The following is a 25,479-nucleotide window of genomic DNA, read 5'->3' as shown; positions in this document are numbered from 1 at the left end:
CGCAGCTTTAATTTTATCATTAGTTAACATATGCAAATTCAATAACCATTTACAAATTATAGCCATCAGTCCTTTTTGAAATGGTTTAACCTGAAAAAGAGTATCTATAATATTGGGCGAGTAAGCCAGGGAAAATCTGGCAGTAAATTACGTAGAAAATTTCTAATTTGCAAATATCAAAATAAGTGTACATTAGGTAGGTCATATTTATCCACTGAGTGAAAGACAGACAATTAGCCATGAACAAATCTAAAAAATGTTACTATTCCTTTGGCTTTCCAAATTGAAAGGGTCTGATCAAAAATGGAAGGTTTAAAAAAGTAATTAAGATGGATTTTACTAGAAAGAACAAAATTATTAGAGTCAAAGGATCTACGAAATTGAAACCAAATTCTTAATGTATGTTTAAAAATAGGATTAAAATCTCGACTGTCGTTCTTAGGAAGCAAAAAAGGAAGAGGAGCACCCAATAAAGAAGCCAAAGAATACCCCTTCACCGAGTTTTTCTCCAAATCCACCCATAAGGGACAATCATGTATGTCTGAAAAATGAATCCAAAAAGAAATACAACGAATATTAATTGTCCAATAATACAATCTAAAATTTGGCAAAGCCAATACCACCAAACTTTTTAAATTTCTGCAATAAAGGTTTACTCAATCTAGGAATTTTATTATTCCAAATAAAAGATAAAAATTTTTAGAGTCAATTCTATCAAAAAACAGTTTAGGAACAAAAGAGGAGATTGCTTGAACTGTATGTGTGTGTGTGTGTGTATATATATATAAAAACTTCAGTAACACTATCATTTTGATAGCATTAATACAGCCAATTAATGATAATGTCATAGGAGACCATTTAGATATTACTTGCTGCATATACTCAATTAATGGAAGAAAGTTATATTTATACAGGACATTAAAATTTTTGGTAATTTTAATTCTGAGATAAGTGAAGTTATTTTTAGCAATACTAAAAGGAAGTTGGTCATATTGATCAAAATAATTATTAATAGGAAATAACTCACTTTTATGCAAATTTAATTTATAGCCAGAAAAACTACTAAATTCAGAAAAAAATAGATAACAAAGCAGGAATGGATTTCTTAGGATCTGAAATATAAACTAGCAAGTCATCTGCATACAATGAAACCTTATGCACTTTATCACCTCTCTTAATACCTAAAACCTCATTGGAGTCCCGAAGAGCAATAGTAAGAGGTTCTAGAGCCAGGTTGAATAACAACGGGCTAAGAGGGCAACCCTGCCAGGTACCTCTATATAACCTAAAATAAGATTTTTGATTATTAGTTATAACTGCCACCAAAGGGGCTTGATAAATCAATTTAATTCAAGAAATAAAGCATGGACCAAAATTAAATCTTACTAAAACCTGAAATAAATAGGGCCACTCTACCCTATCAAAGGTTTTCTCTGCATCAAGAGAAACAACACATTCAAATTCTTTAGATGGAGAGAAATGGATAATATTCAGTAACCTCTAAATATTAAAATATGAATATCTATTCTTAATAAATCCAGTTTGATCCTTAGAAATAACCTTAGGTAAATCATTCTCAAGCCCATTAGCCAAAATCTTAGGAAGAATTTTAGAATCAACATTTAATAAAGAAATTGGTCAATAAGAGGCACATTCAAATAAATCTTTTCAATTTTTAGGAATTAGTGAAATTGATGGCTCATAAAAAGTTTTTGGGAAGGTCCCAGAAGATAAAGATTCAGTGAAAATTTGGCATAAATGAGCTGTGACTATGCGTAAGCGTCTTAAAAAATTCTACAGTGAATCCATCCGGTCCTGGAGCTTTACCTGATTGAAAAGAAGATATACTATTTTCATATATAAGATATCTTACTATTTCCTCTGGATTAATGGATGCTTCTAAAGTATTCATATCTTGGGTAGAAATTTGAGGTATATTCGATCTTTACAGAAATTCATTCATAGAATTAGCGTTGTCAGGAAAATCAGATTTATAAAGATTAAAGTAAAAGTCCAAAAAAACCTTATTAATTTCCTGAGAATCGGATGTTTCAGTTCTGTCAGATCTTCACACTTTCAAAATCTGTCTTCTAGCTGTAGTTGCTTTGAGTTGAGCAGCTAACAGTTTACCTGATTTATCTTATATATATATGACTTTTTGATTTCAAAAGTTGCTGCTCAATGGAATAAATCAGTAGCAAGTCATGCTGCGTTTGAAGTTTCACCCTTTCCTTATATAAATCTTAAGTAGGTGATACTGAATAAACTTTATCTATTTCTTTAATCCTGTTAGTAAACACCAGAAGCTCTGCTTTAATTTTCCTTCTTAAAGCTGCTATGAAATTATATGTCCCTTAAGAAAAGATTTCATCGCATCTCAAATAACCAAATTTGACATACCCTCAGTTGCATCTAATTCAAAAAAATAAAGAGATTTGCTCTTTTATAAAACTTAAAAATGTTGAGTCATGGAGCAATACAGCATTAAATCACTGAGCTACATTCCATGTGTTATCAGACAGCTTCAGTGTGAGTCTAATGGGTACGTGATCCGACAGCACAATAACGTCATACGCACAATCAGCAACAAAGGATACCAATCGCGTATCTAACAGAAAGTAATCAATTCTTGAATATTTATGATGTACATGTGGGGAAAAAAGAAAAATCTTTATCATTAGGATGAAGAAATCTCCAAATGTCTAACACTCTGTATTCTAGTAAAAAGGAGTTAATGCAGGATGCAGCCTTATTAGGAAGGTATGGATTGGTTGATGACCTGTCAATCAAAGGATTGAGACAGCAATTAAAATTCCCGGCCATAATCAACTTATATTCATTTAAATTCGGCAATGCAGAAAATAGCCTCTTAAAAAAATTCAGGACATTAGGTGTGTACACACATACTAATGCCACCTTTTGACCACATAACAAATCGGTAACAATCAAGTATCTTCCACTTGAATCAGTAACAGTATTAAGATGTACAAAAGAGACTTTAAAATTAATAAAAATAGACACCCCTCTATTTTTAGATAATGATGAAGAGTGAAACTGAGAACCCTTCTAAAATTTAAAAAAACAATTTCATCTTCCCTACGGATATGGGTGTTTTGCGCAAAAATAATATCGGCTTAAAATGTTCTCAGTTTCTTAAAGACCTTTCTATGTTTAATAGGTTGATTCATGCTGGTCATGTTCCAGGAGATTATATTACTTTTATTAACATCTGTACTGAGATTTTAATTTAGGGATTTATAAAATGAATTAGTGCGCCAAAACAAACCAAACCCATAGGGAGGAACAGAATGGATTCAATCAGAAAGAAAAAAAACATGATTGACAAGAAAACCTCTCAGGACTGCCCAATCGAAAAAAAACCTAAACTAATAACCCCACCCCTCCCCCCCAAAGCCAGAAAAAAAAACATTCATTAGCCAGAGAGCATGCTAAACTACCCACCCTAAACCCTATGTCTCTAAAAGGCAGGCTCTTTTTTTAAAAAAAAGTTATATACTAACACCACTGACTCAAGACACATCAGATAGGTAAAAAAATAGAAACATTCCAAGTATTATAATATTATGTCTAACAGAAGATAAAACATATTTAACAGTGGCCATCTTAGATTCGTTTAATAACCATTGATCTTATATTCAAAAAAGAAAAATCTAACCAAGTATTATGATACAAATAATAATAAACTCTTACATATCCTAAAAGAAAGCAGAAGAAAAAAAATTAAAACTGCCAGAATATGTCTGGACCAACAAAAAACGTAAATTGAACTTCCAACTATTCAGCTGAAAACGACTCTCAGCTAGAGATTGAATTTAATATTATGTCTAATGAATGTTAACACGTAATCAACAGTGGCTAACTTGAATTCATTTAGTAAAAATTGATTATATCCAGAAAAGAATAGATTCAAACAAATAATATATTGTGACTTATGTTAAATTCATGCAAATCTTACAAAAAGAAAAAAAAAGAAAAAATACAAGAATCAAAGCGATGGCTGTACAAACATAGATTAAACTTTAAACGGTTCAACTACACACAATTGTCAGCAAAGGATTAAATGTTGAAGTTGCTTGCAAAGCGGCAGTATAAGAATTGCTTATGCGACTGACAAACTCGTTAAGAAACTTCCACGCCTCCTCAGGAGAATCGAGCGTTTAGCGGAAAAATGATCAAACAGGCAGGGAAACGCAAAGATGGACAATAATTTTTCTTATACAATTCTGCCTTCACTTCCAGATATTTAATTCTTTCTGCATAATCTTCAGGAGCAAAATCTTCAACTATACGAAAGTCCACACCGTTGTAAGTTAACTTCCCCCACTTCCTGGCATCCTGAAGAATTGCTTCTTCAGTAGCAAAATAATGTAGGGACAGAATCACCGCCCGTGGTTTCATCTCAACCGTGGCTTGTTGTGGGGGATTCGGTAAGCTCTGTCTATTAACAGAGAGGTTTCAAGTATCTCACTAAAAAGTGAGTATAACATACTCGTAAAAAACACTAATGGCTCACTGGTTTCCATATTTTCAGGCAAACCTAGTTTACGTAAATTCATCCTTCGGCTTCTACTTTCCAGATTGATCATTTTCTTCTTGATAATTCCAATGAAACCTCAGCAATTCTCTTTTCCATGGTAGACAACTTAAATTCCTGCTCTTTAATCACTTGCTGTATTGTCTCCTGTTGTCTTCCAATTTTATTAGTGTCGATTTTAAGTATTTGATATTGAGATTCCAAATTCTTCAGAGATTCCTGGATGGTAGATACAGTTTTTTCAAGCTTTTGATTAGCATTCATCAGTTTATCAATTTTAGAATGTTGGTATTAGTATCTTGCATCAATAAGAACGTTTTTTCAGGAGTATAGGATTCCTCTACCTCCAATGTGAATTCGGCTTGTTCAGTTTTAGAAACAATTTTGCCACGTCTTAATTTCTTTCCAGTTTGGGTTCCAGCCATCATAATTAGATTGTAGATCCTACACTAAAAGTGATGAATCTTCCAAGTTTAAACAGAAGTAGCAGTGGAAATTAGATTGTAAAAGGATAGAGAAGAGTCAACCAGCATCTTACTCCATGAGCTGCTCAGAAGAGACTGGAAATGAATCTGAATCTGAGAAAGTTTGTTGCAGTGGAGGAGTTAAGGGGTGTGTGGTAGAGTGTGGGAGCCCAAGTGTTGCAAGCAAATGGTGGTTTTTGGATGATGTTGTCAGTAGGTATTTACCCTAGCCTTGCCCTAGGCCCTAAATGCTGACTGTTCCTTTCCACAGATGCTGCCTGACCTGCTGAGTTCCTCCAGCATTTTGCATGTGTTGCCTAACTCACTTGGCTCTGGGGTGATGGATGTATGGGTTATTGTCCATCCTCGGATATAGGAAAAATCAATTACGTTTGGTGTTTGTTAAAGGAAAATGAAGGAAGAGTTGAAGAGAATAGAGGCTGAAGAGAAGGCACGTTGTGAAGAAGAGGCATGCAGGCTTGCAGAAGAACGAAGACAGCAGGAGTTGGAATGCCAAAGAAGAGCAGAGGAGGAAAGAATCTTGAAGGTACAGCAAGAGAAAGAACTTCTGGCCAGGCTGGAGCAGCAGGTTAGTGATGTCATGTTCCATTTTTGCAGTGAATAATTCTTGTTCCTAACTCTGAACGCAGTGGACAGGTATATGTGTCAGTCTCGGTGCAGGGATAACAGAGCAGTGCAACATTTATTTTAAACAGACTAAAGCCTCATTACAATTACAGGTAAGACATTTAAACCACACAGCTTCTTGTCTGTGTTACTGGAATAACAATGTAAATTAAAACCCTGTCAACATTTTATATGAAATTTAAGCAACAAGCAAATGTAAAGATGGCAGTGGTAAAAATGGAAGTGAAAGTGTTTGGTTTCCAGCAGTCTCCAGGACATTGCGGAGTACGGATGTAGTTGGTGTGCCATACCCAGGGTGGGTGCTTTGTCAAAGTCAAGCTTATTGTCATATGCACTGGTATCTGTGCACTTGGTTACCAGAGGAGGGAATACAATAGACCTGGTTTACAAGACTGACACCACCACCCCCTCCATCACTAATCTGTTATGCTAATTCCTGCATAGAAGCTACTGCTAAAACAAGTCAAACCAGTTCACAGGGGAACCAGACTCTGGTCCGGTCAGGAGGAGCAACTTTAGCATTGCAGGACTGATTTAAAAAGCACGGACTGGAATATGTTGAGGGAGGCGGCTGCCTGTGATCATCATAAAAACTTTGAGTGTGCAGGTTCCGTGACATGCTACATGGCAAAGTTCATCTAGGGTTTCACTGTCATCACCATCTGGGCACTGCTGAGTCAACAGGATGCTGCCTTCAGGTCAGCAAGAGCTGTGCTTTCAATAGACAGTTGGTGCAGGAGTAGGCCATTTGGCCCTTCTAGCCAGCACCGCCTTTCACAGTGATCATGGCTGATCATACACAATCAGTACCCTGTACCCTGTTCCTGCCCTCTCCCCATATCCCTTGACCCTGCTATCTATAAAAGCTCTATTTAACTCTCTTGAATGCATCCAGAGACTTGGCCTCCACTGCCTTCTGGGGCAGAGCATTCCACATATGCACCAATCCCTGGGTGAAAAAGTTTTTCCACATCTGTTCTAAATGGCCTACCCCTTATTCTTAAACTGTGGCCTCTATTTCTGGACTCACCCATCAGAGGGAACATGCTTCCAGCCTGTCCAATCCCTTAATAATCTTATGTTTCAATCAGATCCCCTGTCATCCTTCTAAATTCCAGTATACAAGCCCAGTCACTCCAATCTTTCAACATACGACAGTCCTGCCATTCTGGGAATTAACCTTGTGAACCTATGCTGCACTCCCTCAATAGCAAGAATGTCCTGCATGCCTGTTGACTGATGTACAACACCTAGATCTCATTGTACTTCCCCTTTTCCTAACTTGACTCCATTTAGATAGTAATCTGCCTTCCTGTTCTTGCCACCAAAGTGGTTAACCTCACATTTATCCACATTAAACTGCATCTGCCATACACTTGCCCACTCACCCAACCTGTCCAAGTCACCCTGCATACTTATAACATCCTCCTGACATTTCACACTGCCACCCAGCTTTGCCATTGGCAAATTTGCCAATGTTACTTTTAATCCCTTAATCTAAATCATTAATGTATATTGTAAACAGCTGCAGTCCCAGCACCGAACCTTGCGGTACCCCATTGGTCACAGCCTGCCATTCCAAAAGGGACCCATTAATCACTATTCTTTGTTTCCTGTCAGCCAGCCTATTTTCAATCCATGTCAGTACTCTGCCCCCAATACCATGTGCCCTAATTTTGCCCACTAATCTCCTATGTGGGACTTTATCAAAAGCTTTCTGTAAGTCCAGGTACACTACATCCACTGGCTCTCCCTTGTCCATTTTCACAGTTACATCCTCAAAAAACTCAAGATTAGTCAAGCATGATTTTCCCCTCATAAATCTATGCTGACTTGGACTGATCCTTCTACTGCTAACCAAATGTGTTGTAATTTCCTTTTTTATAATTGATTCCAGCATCTTTCCCACCGCTGACATCAGGCTAATTCCCCGTTTTCTCTCTCCCTCCTTTCTTGAAAAGTAGGGCAACATTAGCCACCCTCCAATCAGCAGGAACTGTTCCTGAATCTATAGAACATTGGAAAATGATTACCAATGTGTCCACGATTTCTAGAGCCACCTCTTTAAGTACCCTGGGATGCAGACCATCAGGTCCTGGGGACTTATCAGCCTTCAGACTCAGTCTATCCAACACTGTTTCTTGCCTAATATAAATTTCCTTCAGTTCATCCTTTATCCTAGTTCCTTTGGCCACTATTAGATCTGGGAGATTGTGTCTTCCCTTGTGAAGACAGATCCAAAGTACCTGTTCAACTCGTTTGGCATTTCCTTGTTCCCCATAATAAATTCACCCATTTTTGTCTTCAATGGCCCAATTTTGGTCTTAACTATTTTTTTTTGCTATTCACATACCTAAAGCAGCTTTTACTATCCTCCTTTATATTCTTGGCTAGTTTACCTTCGTACCTCATTTTTCTTGGCGTATTGCCTTTTTGTTATCTTCTGTTGCTCTTTAAGAGCTTCCCAGTCCTCCGGTTTCCTGCTCATCTTTGCTAAGTTATACTTCTATTTTTATACTGCCCTTTACTTCCCTCATCAGCCACGGCCACCCCTTACTCCCCTTAGGATCTTTCTTCCTCTATGGAATGAACCGATCCTGCACCTTCTGCATTATTCCCAGAAATACCTGCCATCGTTTTTCCACTGTCTTCCCTGCTAGGGTATTGTTCTATTGAACTTTGGCCAGCTCCTCCCTCATAGCTCCATAGTTCCCTTTGTTCAACTGTAATACTGACACATACGATTTTCCCTTCTCAAATTGTAGGTTAAAACACATCATATTATGGTCACTACCACCTAATGGTTCCTTTACCTCAAGGTCCCTGATCAAATCCGGTTCATTGCACAACACTAAATCTAGAATTGCCTTCTCTCTGGTAGGCTCCAGTACCAGCTGTTCTAAGAATCCATCTTGGAGGCACTCCACAAACTCCCTTTCTTGGGGTCCAGTACCATTCTGATTCTCCCAGTCTACCTGCATGTTGAAATCCCCCATGACAACTGTATCATTACCTTTGCGACATGCCAATTTTAACTCTTCATTCAACTTACACCCTACATCCAGGCTGCTGTTTGGGGGCCTGTAGATAACTCCCATTAGGGTCTTTCTACCCTTAGAATTTCTCAGTTCTATCCATACTGACTCTATGTCCCCCCTCGCAAGGGACTGAATATCATTCCTCACCAACAGAGCCACCACAGTCCCTCTGCCAGTCAGTCTGTCCTTTTGATAAGATGTATATCTTTGAATATTCATTTCCCAGGCCCTGTCCACTTTGAAGCCATGTCTGTTATTCCCACAACATCATACTTGCCAATTTCCAACTGAGCCTCAAGCTCATCTACTTTATTCCTTATACTTTGTGCATTCATATACTTTTAATTCATTACTCCCCTCTCCTTTCATATCAATTCCTATTTCACTTGGCCATACTGTATGAAATTTTCTTGATCTTTCTACTCCATTGATTCTGTTGTCCTGTTTAACTTATTTTCTCTTTCCCTTTAACTCCATCCTTATATTTCCAGTTCATTCCCTCTCCCCCACTACTTAGTTTAAACACATCCGTGTTGCAGTGGCAAACCTGTCTGCCAGAATGCTGTCCCCCGCCTATTAAATGCAACCCGTCCCTTTTGTATAATTCATCCCTACCCCAAAACAGATCCCAGTGGTCCAAGAATGTAAATCCTTGCTTCCTGCACCAGTTCCTCAGCCACACATTCAGATCCATTATCTCCCTGTTCCTGCCCTCTCCAGCACGAGAAACTGGAAGCAAACCAGAGATAACCACCCTGGAAGTCCTGCTTTTCAGCCGCCTTCTGAGTTCTCTGAAGTCCCGCTGCAGAATGTCCTTCCTCTTCTTCCCGATGTCATTTGTGCCAACATGCACTACCACTTCCGGCTGTTCACCTTCACCCTTGAGGATTCCCTGCAATTAGTCTGTGATGTCCTGGATCCTAGTACCAGGGAGTCAACACATCATCCTTAATTCTCACCTGTTGCTACAGAAACCCCTTTCCATACCTCTTACTATGGAGTCCCCTACTACCATGGCTCTTCCTGATGTCTGACTCCTCGGCTCTGCTTCTGCACCAATTTTCAACTCGCAGACCTGTCCGCCTCTCAGATTGGCAGTATCTTCTGTCCTGACAGCTTCCAAGAGGGTGAACCTGTTTACAAAAGGTACATCCCCTGGGGTCTCCTGTACTCCAAGCATCCTCTCCCCCTTTCTCTCTTCCAGTATCTTCAGTGTAACAACCTCACTGTAGGGCCTGTCCAGAAAACTCTTATTTTCACAGATAAACCTGAGGTCATCCAGTTCTTTCTTCAGTGCTGCAACATGCTCCTTCAGAAGGGCACTTTCCACAGCTGTAGCAGCTGGGGGCACCATCAGGGTCCCTGACCTCCCACATCATGCACATAGCACACTGAATCAGCTTAGCGGTCATATTTCCTCCTTCGGCCTCCTCACTGAAGACTCCCAAGCCAAAGACTAGCTCTTTTCACACCAGGCACTACCCAACAGGCCATTCTAGTGGAGCTCTCCCTCTTTTTATTTGCTTGAGCTTTGCCAGCTGCAAGGTCACCTGACCTCGATTGCCCAATCAGCTGTTTTCTGCTGAGTCTGAGCTATTCAAATCTTGATTGCCAATCAACTGCTAATCAATTCTTGATTGCACTATCCAACTGCCAAAACTGCCAGAATCTCTCCAGCCAAAGACTAGACTTCCCTCAACCAGGCCGCTTCCCATAGGACTACACTCAGAAAATCTACAGCCATTCTGTGATACCAGGGACAGGCAGAGAACGTGGCGAGGGGAATGGGACTACACCTTACTTACTTACTTTACTTTATTGTCACCAAACAATTGATACTAGAGCGTACAATCATCACAGCGATATTTGATTCTGCGCTTCGCGCTCCCTGAAGTACAAGTCGAAGTAAATATGATAAAAAAAATTATAAATCATAATTAGAAAATAGAAAAGGGAAAGTAAGGTAGCGCAAGTCAGGTCCGGATATTTGGAAGGTACGGCCCAGATCCGGGTCAGGATCTGTTCAGCAGTTTTATCACAGTTGGAAAGAAGCTGTTCCCAAATGTGGCCGTACGAATCTTCAAGTTCCTGAACCTTCTCCCGGAGGGAAGAGGGACAAAAAGTGTGCTAGCTGGGTGAGTCATGTCCTTGATTATCCTGGCAGCACTGCTCGGACACTCATAAAATCTACAGCCATTCTGTGATACCAGGGATGGGCAGTGAATGTGGCAAGGCATTGGGATCTCACTGCATATCTGTGACAGTGACACCTCACTTGATAGGTTGAATGTCTCCTACTCGGTTTGATACACTGAACAACGTACAGTCAGCCCTCCTTATCCGTGAGTTCCGCATGCACAAATTCAACCAACCGTGAATTGAGAAAAACAAGAAGTGCTCTTCCAGCACTTGTTGTTAGAGCATGTACAGACTTTTTTTTGTCATTATTCCCTAATCTAGTGATCACCAACCTTTTTAAGCCCAAGATCCCCTACCTTGGCCTCAGTGAAAGGCAAGATCGACCCCAGATCGATTAGTTACACGCAAGTGCACCGGGGCAGAAGAGACCGGAAGTAAAACCCCACAACCCGGAAGTAGAAATAACGTATGAACACCAGGGGTACTCCCCCTTTCTTGCACCGTGGACTGGTTTAATATTGACAATATTCTTGTGGACAAGCCGACAGGGGTGTGAGTGTTAAACACAACCGGAATACAGCGATACTCGAAGCAGATTCCTTATGTCCAGTCTATTCTGCAGTTTAGTTTTTGCAGATCTTGGCGCTTAGCTTCTGTCCCGCTTGCTCACGTTTTTTTTGCTCACAAAACTCAACAGGTTTGTCTTTAAGTGCGGGGTGCTTGGACTCAAGGTACCAAAGCAGGTCTGAGGGGTTCATGGCCTCATTAGACAGCCTCCAGGCCCAAACTCCAGCCTCCACCCACCTGCTGCCAGACCCCTTGGCCAGGTGCGGCTGGTCGTGAGTGGGGTGAGAGGTCGAGGTCAGGGCCGGAGGTCCCTGGACCGGGGCCACGGCGGTCGCGTTAGGATCCCTTATAGGATCTATCGGCCACAAAAAGTTTGTTTCAGTAGATCACAGCGAGGCAGCTGCTCTGATACTTACGGAACCCTGAACCTGAATTAGGTTGTTTGCGAATATTTGAGCACCGGGTTCCCCACGAACATTCGGTGTGGTAAACAGGTTTAGAGGCGGCGCCCATCTGTCCGTGCTCCAGGCCAGTAGCAACGGGACTTCCCGCCGGCCACGTGAGGCCACGTGAGTTTCCCGAGACCAACCAGTGATCCCTGGCGCGAGGGTATCATTGCGTTTAGGCGACTGATGACCTTGTGTAGGTTCAACAGGGAATGAGGAAAGGTGCAGCTGACTCCTTTTGTTTCCTCATGGCCCGGTGGTTGGGGACCACTGAAGTACACTGTGTAGTGCGGTGGGGGGGAGCTACACGCATGCGCACTGGGCAGAAAGAACGGAACTAAAACCCTGCAACCCGGAAACAATCTCTCAACTGTATTTGTGTGTTGTTTGTTTTTTTCGGGATCTACTGGGAAAGTCTCAGATCGATGGGTTGGTGACCACTACCCTAAACAATGCAGTATAACAACCAGTTTACATAGCATTTACATTGTATTAGGTATTATAAGTACTCTAGAGATGATCTAAAGTAGACAGGAGGATGTGTGTAGGTTACCGTGGATCGGGATTGAAAAAAAATCAGAAGTTCTCTTACTATATAAGTCGGAATAGGTACATCCGGTATTATTTAGTATCAGTTAGTCAAACGTTTGTCTTAGTAGATAGTATATATTTTAACTTTCTATGCATATAAAACATTTAAGAACATATGTTTCAGTGCCGGGCTCGGGAAGCTCCGGAGTTCGATCCAGTGACAGACTGCCCCCAAGTGCGCTCTCCACCGTGCCGGGTTGATGTGGAGGATCAAAAACCCAAAACACAATAATTAAACCACTGCGTTGCTTAGTAATAATTGTAGCTTTCATCGGGGCAGAGCCTTTCTCACTTTATCCTTTAAAATTGTTCCGATCGTTGACTGACGAAGCCCAACGCTTTTCCAATGACCGATGGCATTTCACCTCTTTCCTATCGCTTTATTATTTCCACTTTATTTTCAATCGTGATCGTGATTATTTTCATGAACAGTAACACTGCGGATTCAGAGCTACGCTGGGTCCTAATGTCCACCGCACTGAGACAGGTTAAATAAGGTCTGGGGTTCCGCTGGGTCCTAATGTCCACCACACTGAGACAGGTTAAATAAGGTCTGGGGTTCTGCTGGGTCCCAAGGTCCACCACACTGAGACAGGTTAAATAAGGTCTGCGGTTCCGCTGGGTCCCAAGGTCCACCACATTGAGACAGGTTAAATAAGGTCTGGGGTTCCGCTGGGTCCTAATGTCCACCACACTGAGACAGGTTAAATAAGGTCTGGGGTTCTGCTGGGTCCCAAGGTCCACCACACTGAGACAGGTTAAATAAGGTCTGCGGTTCCGCTGGGTCCCAAGGTCCACCGCATTGAGACAGGTTGAATAAGGGACTTGAGCATCCGTGTTTTTTTGGTATCCACGAGGGGTCCCGGAACCAATCTCTTGCGGATAAGGAGGGCTGACTGTACAGGCGAAGATAGCCCCCCTCCCCTGAGGAGCAGGCACACTGTCTGGCCACAGCCGATGTCTTGGTCAACCCACATGAAGCTGTGGGGCCTGACAGCACACCTGCTCAGGTGCTGAGAGACTGTGTGGCCCAGCTTGCAGATGTTCTCACAGACATCTGTAACATCTCTCTGAAACAGTGCACCACCTCAGCAGGCTTCCAGGTCACTATCATCATCCCAGTGACGGTAACCTGCCCTAACAACTACCACCCAGTAGTACTGACCCCAGTAATAATGAAGTGGTTTGAGCAGCTTGCGTGAACTGCATTAAAACCTTCCTTCACACTACAGGTGGCCCCCGTTTTTCAAATGTTCGCTTTATGTCAACTCGCTGTTATGAAAGACCTACATTAGTTACCTGTTTTCGCTAACAGAAGGTGTTTTCACTGTTACGCTGAGTAGCTGAGCTCCTCCCCGGAACTGCATTCCAGCAGCCATTGCTTAACCATGTGCCTGTGAGCATCTGTGCTTTATGTTGATTTATTTTGTGCATCTGTTAGCAAGATGAGTTCTCAGGTATCGGAAAAGCCTGAAAGAGTGCAGAAGGGTGTTACACTTAGTGTAAAACTAGACATAATAAAGCGTTTCGATCGTGGTGAACGAAGTAAGGACATAGTGAGTTTGGCTAAGGGTTTGTGGAAGTTGATGAAGATGATGTTGAAGAGGTTTTGGCATCCCAAGACCAAGAACTGACAGATGAAGAGGAAAGGATAACAATTGAAACCAAACGCAGTAGCAAACGGCCCAAAAGTGAAGACGTCCAGGAACTGAACGTGAAGCAATTGCGTGAGATTTTCGCTGTCATTGACACGCTGCAATGTTTGCAGAAAAGTACGACTTTAATTTTGAAAGGGTACGTAGGTTTAGGGCAGGTTTGCAGGATGGTCTGAGTGCTTACAAAGAAGTGTATGATAGAAAAATGCACGAGGCTAAGCAGTCAAGCATACTGTCAATTTTCAAGCCTTCCACATCAGCCACAGCAGACGACGAACCTTGACCTTCGACATTGAGGCAGGCAGACATAGAAAAAGGTGACCTGTCTGCCCTGATGGAAACAGACAATGATGACACCCCAGTCTCCTCTATCTCCCACCACCCCAACCTCCGACGACTCAGCCTAACGCACCATCATCAGTGTGCTCACTGTCTTCCCGATTCCGGTAAGTGAAACTACACTGGGCGTACATTATTTCTACTTTATATAGGCTGTGTGTTATTTGGTATGATTTGGCAGCTTCATAGCTTAAAGGTTAATGGAAAGAGCGATTCTGCCAGGAGTACTTGCACCGTGTGTTTTTTGCTGAGAGCGCTTGCGTGAGATTTTGTTGCGGTGGACAGTGCTGCAATAACTGTTATTTTAGGTTTTATGTGTTATTTGGCATGATTTGGTAGGTTATTTTTTGGGTCTGTGAATGCTCACAAATATTTCCCATATAAATAAATGGTAATTGCTCCTTCACTTTACGACATTCTGGCTTACGAACCATTTCATAGGAATGCTCTACCTTTGAATAGCGGGGGAAACCTGTACACTGAGCTCCTTTCAGTTTGCAAATCACCTAAATCAGTCGCCTGATGGTGCAATAGCCTCTGCCCTCTACTCAGTCCTGGAGAATGCTGTTTGTTGACTTCAGGATGGCATTCAATATGATTATTTGTCAGATGCTAGTGGGTAAACTGTCCTAGTTAGGTCTCAACATTCCCCTCTACCCTCTGTAAGTGGATCTTGATAGAGAGACTTCAGACACTCTGCGCTATCAAACGAGATCTCTAACTCCACCATGGTGAGTAACAATGCCGCCCCCAGACCACTGCTGTTTACTCTACTGACATACAGCTAGACCCAGCTTTAACCACATCAATGACACAACAGTGATTGGCCTCATCAGTCACAATGATGAATCAACATACAGAGCTGTTGGTGGACTGGTGTGAACACAACAAATTGAGGAGTCTCAATGTGGACAAGACTAAAGAGATGATTATGGACTTTAGGAAGGTGCAGGCTGACTATTCCCTACTGCACACCAGTGGCTCCTCCGTGGAGAGAGCCAGGAGCACCAAGCTTCTTGACTTGCCCTTCACAAATAATCTCACCTGCTTCCTCTCCACCACCTCTTTGGTGAAGAAAGCACAGCAGTGCCTCCAGTTCCTGAGATTCAGGCAAGCGAAGCCCCCAGTCCCCATTCTACCAGAGCACCATCGAGAGTGTCCTCACCAGCTATATCAGTGTCTGGTAGGGGAATTACAAGGCAGCTGACCACAAGACCCTGCAGCAGATTATGAGGATGGTTGAGAAAATCTCCTACTGTCAGGCAGATGCAACACAGTACAAAAACCAGGCCTGTCAGGGTGGGAAACAGCTTCTTCCCCCAGGCTGTGAGGCCTCTGAGCACCCTGTTACTGCTCTGCTCACGTCATTTATGACAGTGCCAGTAATATTTAATCATGTGTCATATATGCGCTTTATGTCAACATCTACATTTACAGAATATTTTTATTATATGTTAATATTATTTAAAGTTAAGATATATTTTATTTCTTACATCTATGGGAGCAAAATTCTTTACATTGCAGCTCTGTCGCTATGTACAAGCAATAGGGAAGGGAAATGTGGGAGGATATTGCCCAAACACCAAGGTTGTATACATAATTGTTTTGAATACATGTATATACAGTCAGATCAGTGTACAGGCAGATGTGCAGTCGGATCAGTGTACAGTTGGATATGCTGTCTCATCAATGTGTATTGATAAATCTGATTGCCTGGTGAAAGAAGCTGTCCCGGAGCCTGTTGGTCCTGGCCTTAATGCTGCAGTACTGTTTGCCAAACTGTACCAGATGAAACATTTGGTGGTTGGCGTGGCTGGAGTCCCTGATGATCCTCCTGGCCCTTTTTACGCACCTGCTGCTGTAAATATCCTGAATAGAGGACAGTTCACATCCACAGATGTGCTGGGCTGTGCGCACCACCCTCTGCAGTGCCCTGTGATTGAAGGTAATAAAGTTCGCTCAGCAAGCAATGGTACAGCCAGTCATGATGCTCTTGATTGTGCCTTTGGAGAAAGTCCTGAAGATTTGGGGACTTGAGCTGAACTTCTTCAGCTGACTAAGGTGAAAGTGGCGCCGCAGGGTTTTTTTTCTAGAACTCTCTGTATTTCCTGCAGAAGGAGGTGAGGGGTGTGCCTGGGATGGGGCTGGTCTAGAACTCTCTGTATTTGCTGCAGAAGGAGGTGAGGGGTGTGCCTGGGATGGGACTGGTCTAGAACTCTCTGTATTTACTGCAGAAGGAGGTGAGGGGTGTGCCTGTGATGGGGCTGGTCTAGAACTCTCTGTATTTGCTGCAGAAGGAGGTGAGGGGTGTGCCTGTGATGGGGCTGGTCTAGAACTCTCTGTATTTGCTGCAGAAGGAGGTGAGGGGTGTGCCTGTGATGGGGCTGGTCTAGAACTCTCTGTATTTGCTGCAGAAGGAGGTGAGCGGTGTGCCTGTGATGGGGTTGCTGTAGAACTCTCTGTATTTCCTGCAGAAGGTGGTGAGGGGTGTGCCTGGGATGGGGCTGGTCTAGGACTCTCTGTATTTACTGCCGAAGGAGGTGAGGGTTGTGCCTGGGATGGGGCTGGTCTACAACTCTCTGTATTTGCTGCCGAAGGTGGTGAGGGGTGTGCCTGGGATGGGGCTGGTCTACAACTCTCTGTATTTGCTGCCGAAGGTGGTGAGGGATGTGTGCCCGTGATTGGGCTAGTCTAGAACTCTCTGTATTTGCTGCCGAATGTGGTGAGGGGTGTGCCTGGGATGGGGCTGGTCTAGAAATCACTGTATTTGCTGCCGAAGGTGGTGAGGGATGTGCCCGTGTTTGGGCTTGTCTAGAACTCTATGTATTTGCTGCCGAAGGAGGTGAGGGGTGTGCCCGTGATTGGGCTTGTCTAGAACTCTATGTATTTGCTGCCGAAGGAGGTGAGGGGTGTGCCTGGGACGGGGCTGGTCTAGAACTCTCTGTATTTGCTGCCGAAGGTGGTGAGGGATGTGCCCGTGTTTGGGCTTGTCTAGAACTCTCTGTATTTGCTGCCGAGGGAGGTGAGGGGTGTGCCCGTGTTTGGGATGAACAAGGACTCTCTGTATTTGCTGCTGAGTATGGTGAGAGGTGTGCCCGTCATTGGGCTAGTCTAGAACTCCCTGTATTTGCTGCCGAAGGTGAGCAGAGGTGTGCCTGGGATGGGGCTGGTCTAGGACTCTCTGTATTTGCTGCCGAAGGAGGTGAGGGATGTGCCTGGGATGGAGCTAGTCTAGGACTCTGTATTTGCTGCTGAAGGTGGTGAGGGATGTGTACCTGTGATTGGGCTGGTCTAGAACTCTCTGTATTTACTGCTATGGTGAGAGGTGTGCCCGTGATTAGGCTAGTCTAGAACGCTCTGTATTTGCTGCTGAGGATGGTGAGAGGTGTGCCCGTGATTGGGCTAGTCTAGAACTCCCTGTATTTGCTGCCGAAGGTGGTGAGAGGTGTGCCCGTCATTGGGCTAGTCTAGAACTCCCTGTATTTGCTGCCGAAGGTCAGCAGAGGTGTGCCTGGGATGGGGATTGTCTAGAACTCTCTCTATATGCTGCCGAAGGTGGTGAGGGGTGTGCTTGGGATGGGGCTGGACTAGAACTCTCTGTATTTGCTGCTGAGGATGGTGAGAGGTGTGCCCGTGATTGGGCTGGTCTAGGACTCTCTGTATTTGCTGCCGAAGGAGGTGACTGATGTGCCTGGGATGGAGCTAGTCTAGGACTCTGTATTTGCTGCTGAAGGTGGTGAGGGATGTGTACCTGTGATTGGGCTGGTCTAGAACCCTCTGTATTTACTGCTATGGTGAGAGGTGTGCCCGTGATTAGGCTAGTCTACAACGCTCTGTATTTGCTGCTGAGGATGGTGAGAGGTGTGCCCGTGATTGGGCTAGTCTAGAACTCCCTGTATTTGCTGCCGAAGGTCAGCAGAGGTGTGCCTGGGATGGGGCTGGTCTAGAACACTCTCTATTTGCGACCGAAGGTGGTGAGAGGTGTGCCTGGGATGGGGATTGTCCAGAACTCTCTGTATTTGCTGCCGAAGGTCAGCAGAGGTGTGCCTGGGATGGGGCTGGTCTAGAACACTCTCTATTTGCGACCGAAGGTGGTGAGAGGTGTGCCTGGGATGGGGATTGTCCAGAACGCTCTGTATTTGCTGCCGAAGGTGGGCAAGAGGTGTGCCTGGGATGGGGCTGGTCTAGAACACTCTCTATTTGCGACCGAAGGTGGTGAGAGGTGTGCCTGGGATGGGGATTGTCTAGAACTCTCTCTATATGCTGCCGAAGGTGGTGAGGGGTGTGCTTGGGATGGGGCTGGACTAGAACTCTCTGTATTTGCTGCTGAGGATGGTGAGAGGTGTGCCCGTGATTGGGCTGGTCTAGGACTCTCTGTATTTGCTGCCGAAGGAGGTGACTGATGTGCCTGGGATGGAGCTAGTCTAGGACTCTGTATTTGCTGCTGAAGGTGGTGAGGGATGTGTAACTGTGATTGGGCTGGTCTAGAACTCTCTGTATTTACTGCTATGGTGAGAGGTGTGCCCGTGATTAGGCTAGTCTAGAACGCTCTGTATTTGCTGCTGAGGATGGTGAGAGGTGTGCCCGTGATTGGGCTAGTCTAGAACTCCCTGTATTTGCTGCCGAAGGTCAGCAGAGGTGTGCCTGGGATGGGGCTGGTCTAGAACACTCTCTATTTGCGACCGAAGGTGGTGAGAGGTGTGCCTGGGATGGGGATTGTCCAGAACTCTCTGTATTTGCTGCCGAAGGTCAGCAGAGGTGTGCCTGGGATGGGGCTGGTCTAGAACACTCTCTATTTGCGACCGAAGGTGGTGAGAGGTGTGCCCATGGTTGGGCTTGTCCAGAACTCTCTGTATTTGCTGCTGAGGATGGTGAGAAGTGTGCCCGTCATTGGGCTAGTCTAGAACTCTCTGTATTTGCTGCCAAAGGTGGTGAGGGGTGTGCCTGGGATGGGGCTGGTCTAGAACTCTATGTATTTGCTGCCGAAGGTGGTGAGGGGTGTGCCTGGGATGGGGCTGGTCTAGGACTCTCTGTATTTGCTGCCGAAGGAGGTGAGGGGTGTGCCTGGGATGGGGCTGGTTTAGGGCTCTGTATTTGTTGGTGAAGGTGGTGAGATATGTGCCTGGGATGGGGCTGGTCTAGGACTCTCTGTATTTGCTGCCGAAGGTGGGGAGAGATGTGCCCGTGATTGGGCTTGTCCAGGACTCTCTGTATTTGCTGCTGACAGTGGTGAGGGGTGTGTCTGGGACGGGGCTGGTTTAGGACTCTGTATTTGTTGGTGAAGGTGGTGAGATATGTGCCTGGGATGGGGCTGGTCTAGGACTCTCTGTATTTGCTGCCGAAGGTGGTGAGTGATGTGTGCCCATGATTGGGCTTGTGTAGAACTCTCTGTATTTGCTGCAAAAGGTGGCGAGGTGCGTACCCGTCATTGGGCTGGTCTAGAACTCTCTGTAGTTGCTGCCGAAGGTGGTGAGGGATGTGTGCCCGTGATTGGGCTTGTCTAGAACTCTCTGTAGTTGCTGCCGAAGGAGGTGAGGGGTGTGCCTGGGATGGAGCTGGTCTAGAACTCTCTGTATTTGCTGCCGAATGTGGTGAGGGGTGTGCCTGGGATGGGGCTGGTCTAGAACTCTCTGTATTTGCTGCCGAAGGAGGTGAGGGGTGTGCCTGGGATGGGGCTGGTCTAGAACTCTCTGTATTTGCTGCCGAAGGAGGTGAGGGGTGTGCCTGGGATGGGGCTGGTCTAGAACTCTCTATTTGCTGCCGAAGCTGGTGAGGGGTTTGACTGGGATGGGGCTGGTCTAGAACTCTCTGTAATTGCTGCCGAGGGAGGTGAGGGGTGTGCCCGTGATTGGGCTTGACTTGGACACTCTGTCTTTGCTGCTGAGTATGGTGAGAGGTGTGCCCGTGATTGGGCTAGTCTAGAACTCCCTGTATTTGCTGCCGAAGGTGAACAGAGGTGTGCCTGGGATGGGGATTGTCTAGAACTCTCTGTATTTGCTGCTGAAGGTGGTGAGAGGTGTGCCCGTAATTGGGCTTGTCTAGAACTCCCTGTATTTGCTGCCGAAGGTCAGCAGAGGTGTGCCTGGGATGGGGCTGGTCTAGGACTCTCTGTATTTGCTGCCGAAGGAGGTGACTGATGTGCCTGGGATGGAGCTAGTCTAGGACTCTGTATTTGCTGCTGAAGGTGGTGAGGGATGTGTACCTGTGATTGGGCTGGTCTAGAACTCTCTGTATTTACTGCTATGGTGAGAGGTGTGCCCGTGATTGGGCTTGTCTAGGACTCTCTGTATTTGCTGCCGAAGGAGGTGACTGATGTGCCTGGGATGGATCTAGTCTAGGACTCTGTATTTGCTGCTGAAGGTGGTGAGGGATGTGTACCTGTGATTGGGCTGGTCTAGAACTCTCTGTATTTACTGCTATGGTGAGAGGTGTGCCCGTGATTAGGCTAGTCTAGAACGCTCTGTATTTGCTGCTGAGGATGGTGAGAGGTGTGCCCGTGATTGGGCTAGTCTAGAACGCTCTGTATTTGCTGCTGAGGATGGTGAGAGGTGTGCCCGTGATTGGGCTAGTCTAGAACTCCCTGTATTTGCTGCCGAAGGTGGTGAGGGGTGTGCTTGGGATGGGGCTGGACTAGAACTCTCTGTATTTGCTGCCGAAGGTGGGGAGAGGTGTGCCCATGATTGGGCTTTTCTAGGAGTCTCTGTATTTGCTGCTGAGGATGGTGAGAGGTGTGCCCGTCATTGGGCTAGTCTAGAACGCTCTGTATTTGCTGCCGAAGGTGGTGAGAGGTGTGCCCGTCATTGGGCTAGTCTAGAACTCCCTGTATTTGCTGCCGAAGGTGGTGAGAGGTGTGCTTGGGATGGGGCTGGTCTAGAAAACTCTCTATTTGCGACCGAAGGTGGTGAGAGGTGTGCCTGGGATGGGGATTGTCCAGAACGCTCTGTATTTGCTGCCGAAGGTGGGCAGAGGTGTGCCTGGGATGGGGCTGGTCTAGAACACTCTGTATTTGCTGCCGAAGGAGGTGAGGGGTGTGCCCATGGTTGGGCTTGTCTAGAACTCTCTGTATTTGCTGCTGAGGATGGTGAGAGGTGTGCCCGTCATTGGGCTAGTCTAGAACTCTCTGTATTTGCTGCCGAAGGTGGTGAGGGTTGTGCCTGGGATGGGGCTGGTCTAGAACTCTCTGTATTTGCTGCCGAAGGTGGTGAGAGGTGTGCCTGGGATGGGGCTGGTCTAGAACTCTCTGTATTTGCTGCCGAAGGTGGTGAGGGTTGTGCCTGGGATGGGGCTGGTCTAGAAATCTCTGTATTTGCTGCCGAAGGTGGTGAGGGGTGTGCCCGTGATTGGGCTTGTCTAGGACTCTCTGTATTTGCTGCCGAAGGAGGTGACTGATGTGCCTGGGATGGAGCTAGTCTAGGACTCTGTATTTGCTGCTGAAGGTGGTGAGGGATGTGTACCTGTGATTGGGCTGGTCTAGAACTCTCTGTATTTACTGCTATGGTGAGAGGTGTGCCCGTGATTAGGCTAGTCTAGAACGCTCTGTATTTGCTGCTGAGGATGGTGAGAGGTGTGCCCGTGATTGGGCTAGTCTAGATCTCCGTGTATTTGCTGCCGAAGGTCAGCAGAGGTGTGCCTGGGATGGGGCTGGTCTAGAACACTCTGTATTTGCGACCGAAGGTGGTGAGAGGTGTGCCTGGGATGGGGATTGTCCAGAACGCTCTGTATTTGCTGCCGAAGGTCAGCAGAGGTGTGCCTGGGATGGGGCTGGTCTAGAACACTCTCTATTTGCGACCGAAGGTGGTGAGAGGTGTGCCTGGGATGGGGATTGTCTAGAACTCTCTCTATATGCTGCCGAAGGTGGTGAGGGGTGTGCTTGGGATGGGGCTGGACTAGAACTCTCTGTATTTGCTGCCGAAGGAGGTGAGGGGTGTGCCCATGGTTGGGCTTGTCTAGAACTCTCTGTATTTGCTGCTGAGGATGGTGAGAAGTGTGCCCGTGATTGGGCTTGTCTAGAACTCTCTGTATTTGCTGCCAAAGGTGGTGAGGGTTGTGCCTGGGATGGGGATGGTCTAGAACTCTCTGTATTTGCTGCCGAAGGTGGTGAGGGGTGTGCCTGGGATGGGGCTGGTCTAGAACTCTATGTATTTGCTGCCGAAGGTGGTGAGGGGTGTGCCTGGGATGGGGCTGGTCTAGGACTCTCTGTATTTGCTGCCGAAGGTGGGGAGAGGTGTGCCCGTGATTGGGCTTGTCCAGGACTCTCTGTATTTGCTGCTGACAGTGGTGAGGGGTGTGTCTGGGATGGGGCTGGTCTAGGACTCTCTGTATTTGCTGCCGAAGGTGGTGAGTGATGTGTGCCCATGATTGGGCTTGTCTAGAACTCTCTGTATTTGCTGCAAAAGGTGGCGAGGTGCGTACCCGTCATTGGGCTGGTCTAGAACTCTCTGTAGTTGCTGCCGAAGGTGGGGAGATGTGTGCCTGGGATGGAGCTGGACAAGGACTCTCTGTGTTTGCTGCCGAAGGTGGTGAGGGGTGTGCCTGGGATGGGGCTGGTCTAGAACTCTCTGTATTTGCTGCCGAAGGTCGTGAGGGATGTGTGCCCGAGATTGGGCTTGTCCAGAACTCTATGTATTTGCTGCCGAAGGTGGTGAGGTGTGTGCCTGGGATAGGGCTGGTCTAGAACTCTCTGTATTTGCTGCCGAAGGTCGTGAGGGATGTGTGCCCGTGATTGGGCTTGTCTAGAACTCTATGTATTTGCTGCCGAAGGTGGTGAGTGATGTGCCTGGGATGGGGCTGGTCTAGAACTCTCTGTATTTGCTGCCGAAGGTCGTGAGGGATGTGTGCCCGTGATTGGGCTTGTCTAGAACTCTATGTATTTACTGCCGAATGTGGTGAGGGGTGTGCCTGGGATGGGGCTGGTCTAGAACTCTCTGTATTTGCTGCCGAAGGAGGTGAGGGGTGTGCCTGGGATGGGGCTGGTCTAGAACTCTCTGTATTTGCTGCCGAAGGAGGTGAGGGGTGTGCCTGGGATGGGGCTGGTCTAGAACTCTCTGTATTTGCTGCCGAAGGAGGTGAGGGGTGTGCCTGGGATGGGGCTGGTCTAGAACTCTCTATTTGCTGCCGAGGGAGGTGAGGGGTGTGCCCGTGATTGGGCTTGACTAGGACACTCTGTATTTGCTGCTGAGTATGGTGAGAGGTGTGCCCGTGATTGGGCTAGTCTAGAACTCCCTGTATTTGCTGCCGAAGGTGAACAGAGGTATGCCTGGGATGGGGATTGTCTAGAACTCTCTGTATATGCTGCCGAAGGTGGGTAGAGGTGTGCCTGGGATGGGGATTGTCTAGAATTCTCTGTATTTGCTGCTGGAGGTGGTCAGACGTGTGCCTGGGATGGAGCTGGTCTAGAACTCTCTGTATTTGCTGCCGAAGGTGGTGAGGGATGTGTACCCCTGATTAGGCTTGTATTGAACTCTCTGTATTTGCTGCTGGAGGTGGTGAGGGGTGTGCCCGTAATTGGGCTTGTCTAGAACTCTCTGTATTTGCTGCCGAAGGTGGTGAGGTGTGTGTGCCCGTAATTGGGCTTGTCTAGAACTCTCTGTATTTCCTGCCGAAGGTGGTGAGGGGTGTGCCTGGGATGGGGCTGGTTTAGGACTCTGTATTTGTTGGTGAAGGTGGTGAGATATGTGCCTGGGATGGGGCTGGTCTAGGACTCTCTGTATTTGCTGCCGAAGGTGGTGAGTGATGTGTGCCCATGATTGGGCTTTTCTAGAACTCTCTGTATTTGCTGCTGACGGTGGTGAGGGGTGTGTCTGGGACGGGGCTGGTCTAGAACTCTCTGTATTTGCTGCCAAAGGAGGTGAGGGGTGTGCTTGGGATGGGGCTGGTATAGAACTCTCTGTATTTGCTGCCGAGGGAGGTGAGGGGTGTGCCTGGGATGGGGCTGGTCTAGAACTCTCTGTATTTGCTGCCGAAGGAGGTGAGCGGTGTGACTGGGATGGGGCTGGTCTAGAACTCTCTGTATTTGCTGCCGAGGGAGGTGAGGGATGTGTGCCCGTGATTGGGCTTGACGAGGACTCTCTGTATTTGCTGCTGAGTATGGTGAGAGGAGTGCCCGTGATTGGGCTTGACAAGGACTCTCTGTATTTGCTGCTGAGTATGGTGAGAGGTGTGCCCGTGATTGGGCTAGTCTAGAACTCCCTGTATTTGCTGCCGAAGGTCAGCAGAGGTGTGCCTGGGATGGGGCTTGTCTAGAACTCTCTGTATTTGCTGCCAAAGGTGGTGAGGGTTGTGCCTGGGATGGGGATGGTCTAGAACTCTCTGTATTTGCTGCCGAAGGTGGTGAGGGGTGTGCCTGGGATGGGGCTTGTCCAGGACTCTCTGTATTTGCTGCTGACAGTGGTGAGGGGTGTGTCTGGGATGGGGCTGGTCTAGGACTCTCTGTATTTGCTGCCGAAGGTGGGGAGAGGTGTGCCCGTGATTGGGCTTGTCCAGGACTCTCTGTATTTGCTGCTGACAGTGGTGAGGGGTGTGTCTGGGACAGGGCTGGTCTAGGACTCTCTGTATTTGCTGCCGAAGGTGGGAAGAGGTGTGCCTGGGATGGGGCTGGTTTAGGACTCTGTATTTGTTGGTGAAGGTGGTGAGATATGTGCCTGGGATGGGGCTGGTCTAGGACTCTCTGTATTTGCTGCCGAAGGTGGTGAGGGGTGTGCCTGGGATGGGGCTGGTCTAGAACTCACTGTATTTGCTGCCGAAGGTGGTGAGGGATGTGTGCCCGTGATTGGGCTTGTCTAGAACTCCCTGTATTTGCTGCCGAAGGTGGTGAGTGGTGTGCCTGGGATGGAGCTGGTCTAGAACTCTCTGTATTTGCTGCCGAAGGTGGTGAGGGATGTGTGCCCGTGATTGGGCTTGTCCAGAACTCTATGTATTTGCTGCCGAAGGTGGTGAGTGATGTGCCTGGGATGGGGCTGGTCTAGAACTCTATGTATTTGCTGCCGAAGGTCGTGAGGGATGTGTGCCCGTGATTGGGCTTGTCTAGAACTCTATGTA

At 46.2% G+C, this 25,479-nt stretch overlaps 1 protein-coding gene across 1 annotated transcript in view; it reads left to right on the top strand.

The window, feature by feature from the left end:
* The window catches only part of LOC132392147 (MAP7 domain-containing protein 2-like), a 254,808-nt gene that overhangs the window by 80,745 nt on the left and 148,584 nt on the right, over positions 1–25,479 (top strand). The window contains exon 9 of the mRNA XM_059965996.1: positions 5,428–5,608. Within this exon, the coding sequence (XP_059821979.1) occupies positions 5,428–5,608 (181 nt within the window). The remainder of the gene's footprint in view (positions 1–5,427; positions 5,609–25,479) is intronic.

This window comes from Hypanus sabinus, chromosome 4 (assembly GCF_030144855.1).
Source record: "Hypanus sabinus isolate sHypSab1 chromosome 4, sHypSab1.hap1, whole genome shotgun sequence".
NCBI classification, from domain to species: domain Eukaryota; kingdom Metazoa; phylum Chordata; class Chondrichthyes; order Myliobatiformes; family Dasyatidae; genus Hypanus; species Hypanus sabinus.
Note: the sequence above shows the minus strand (reverse complement) of the source record. Positions and strands in the feature narration are given on the sequence as shown.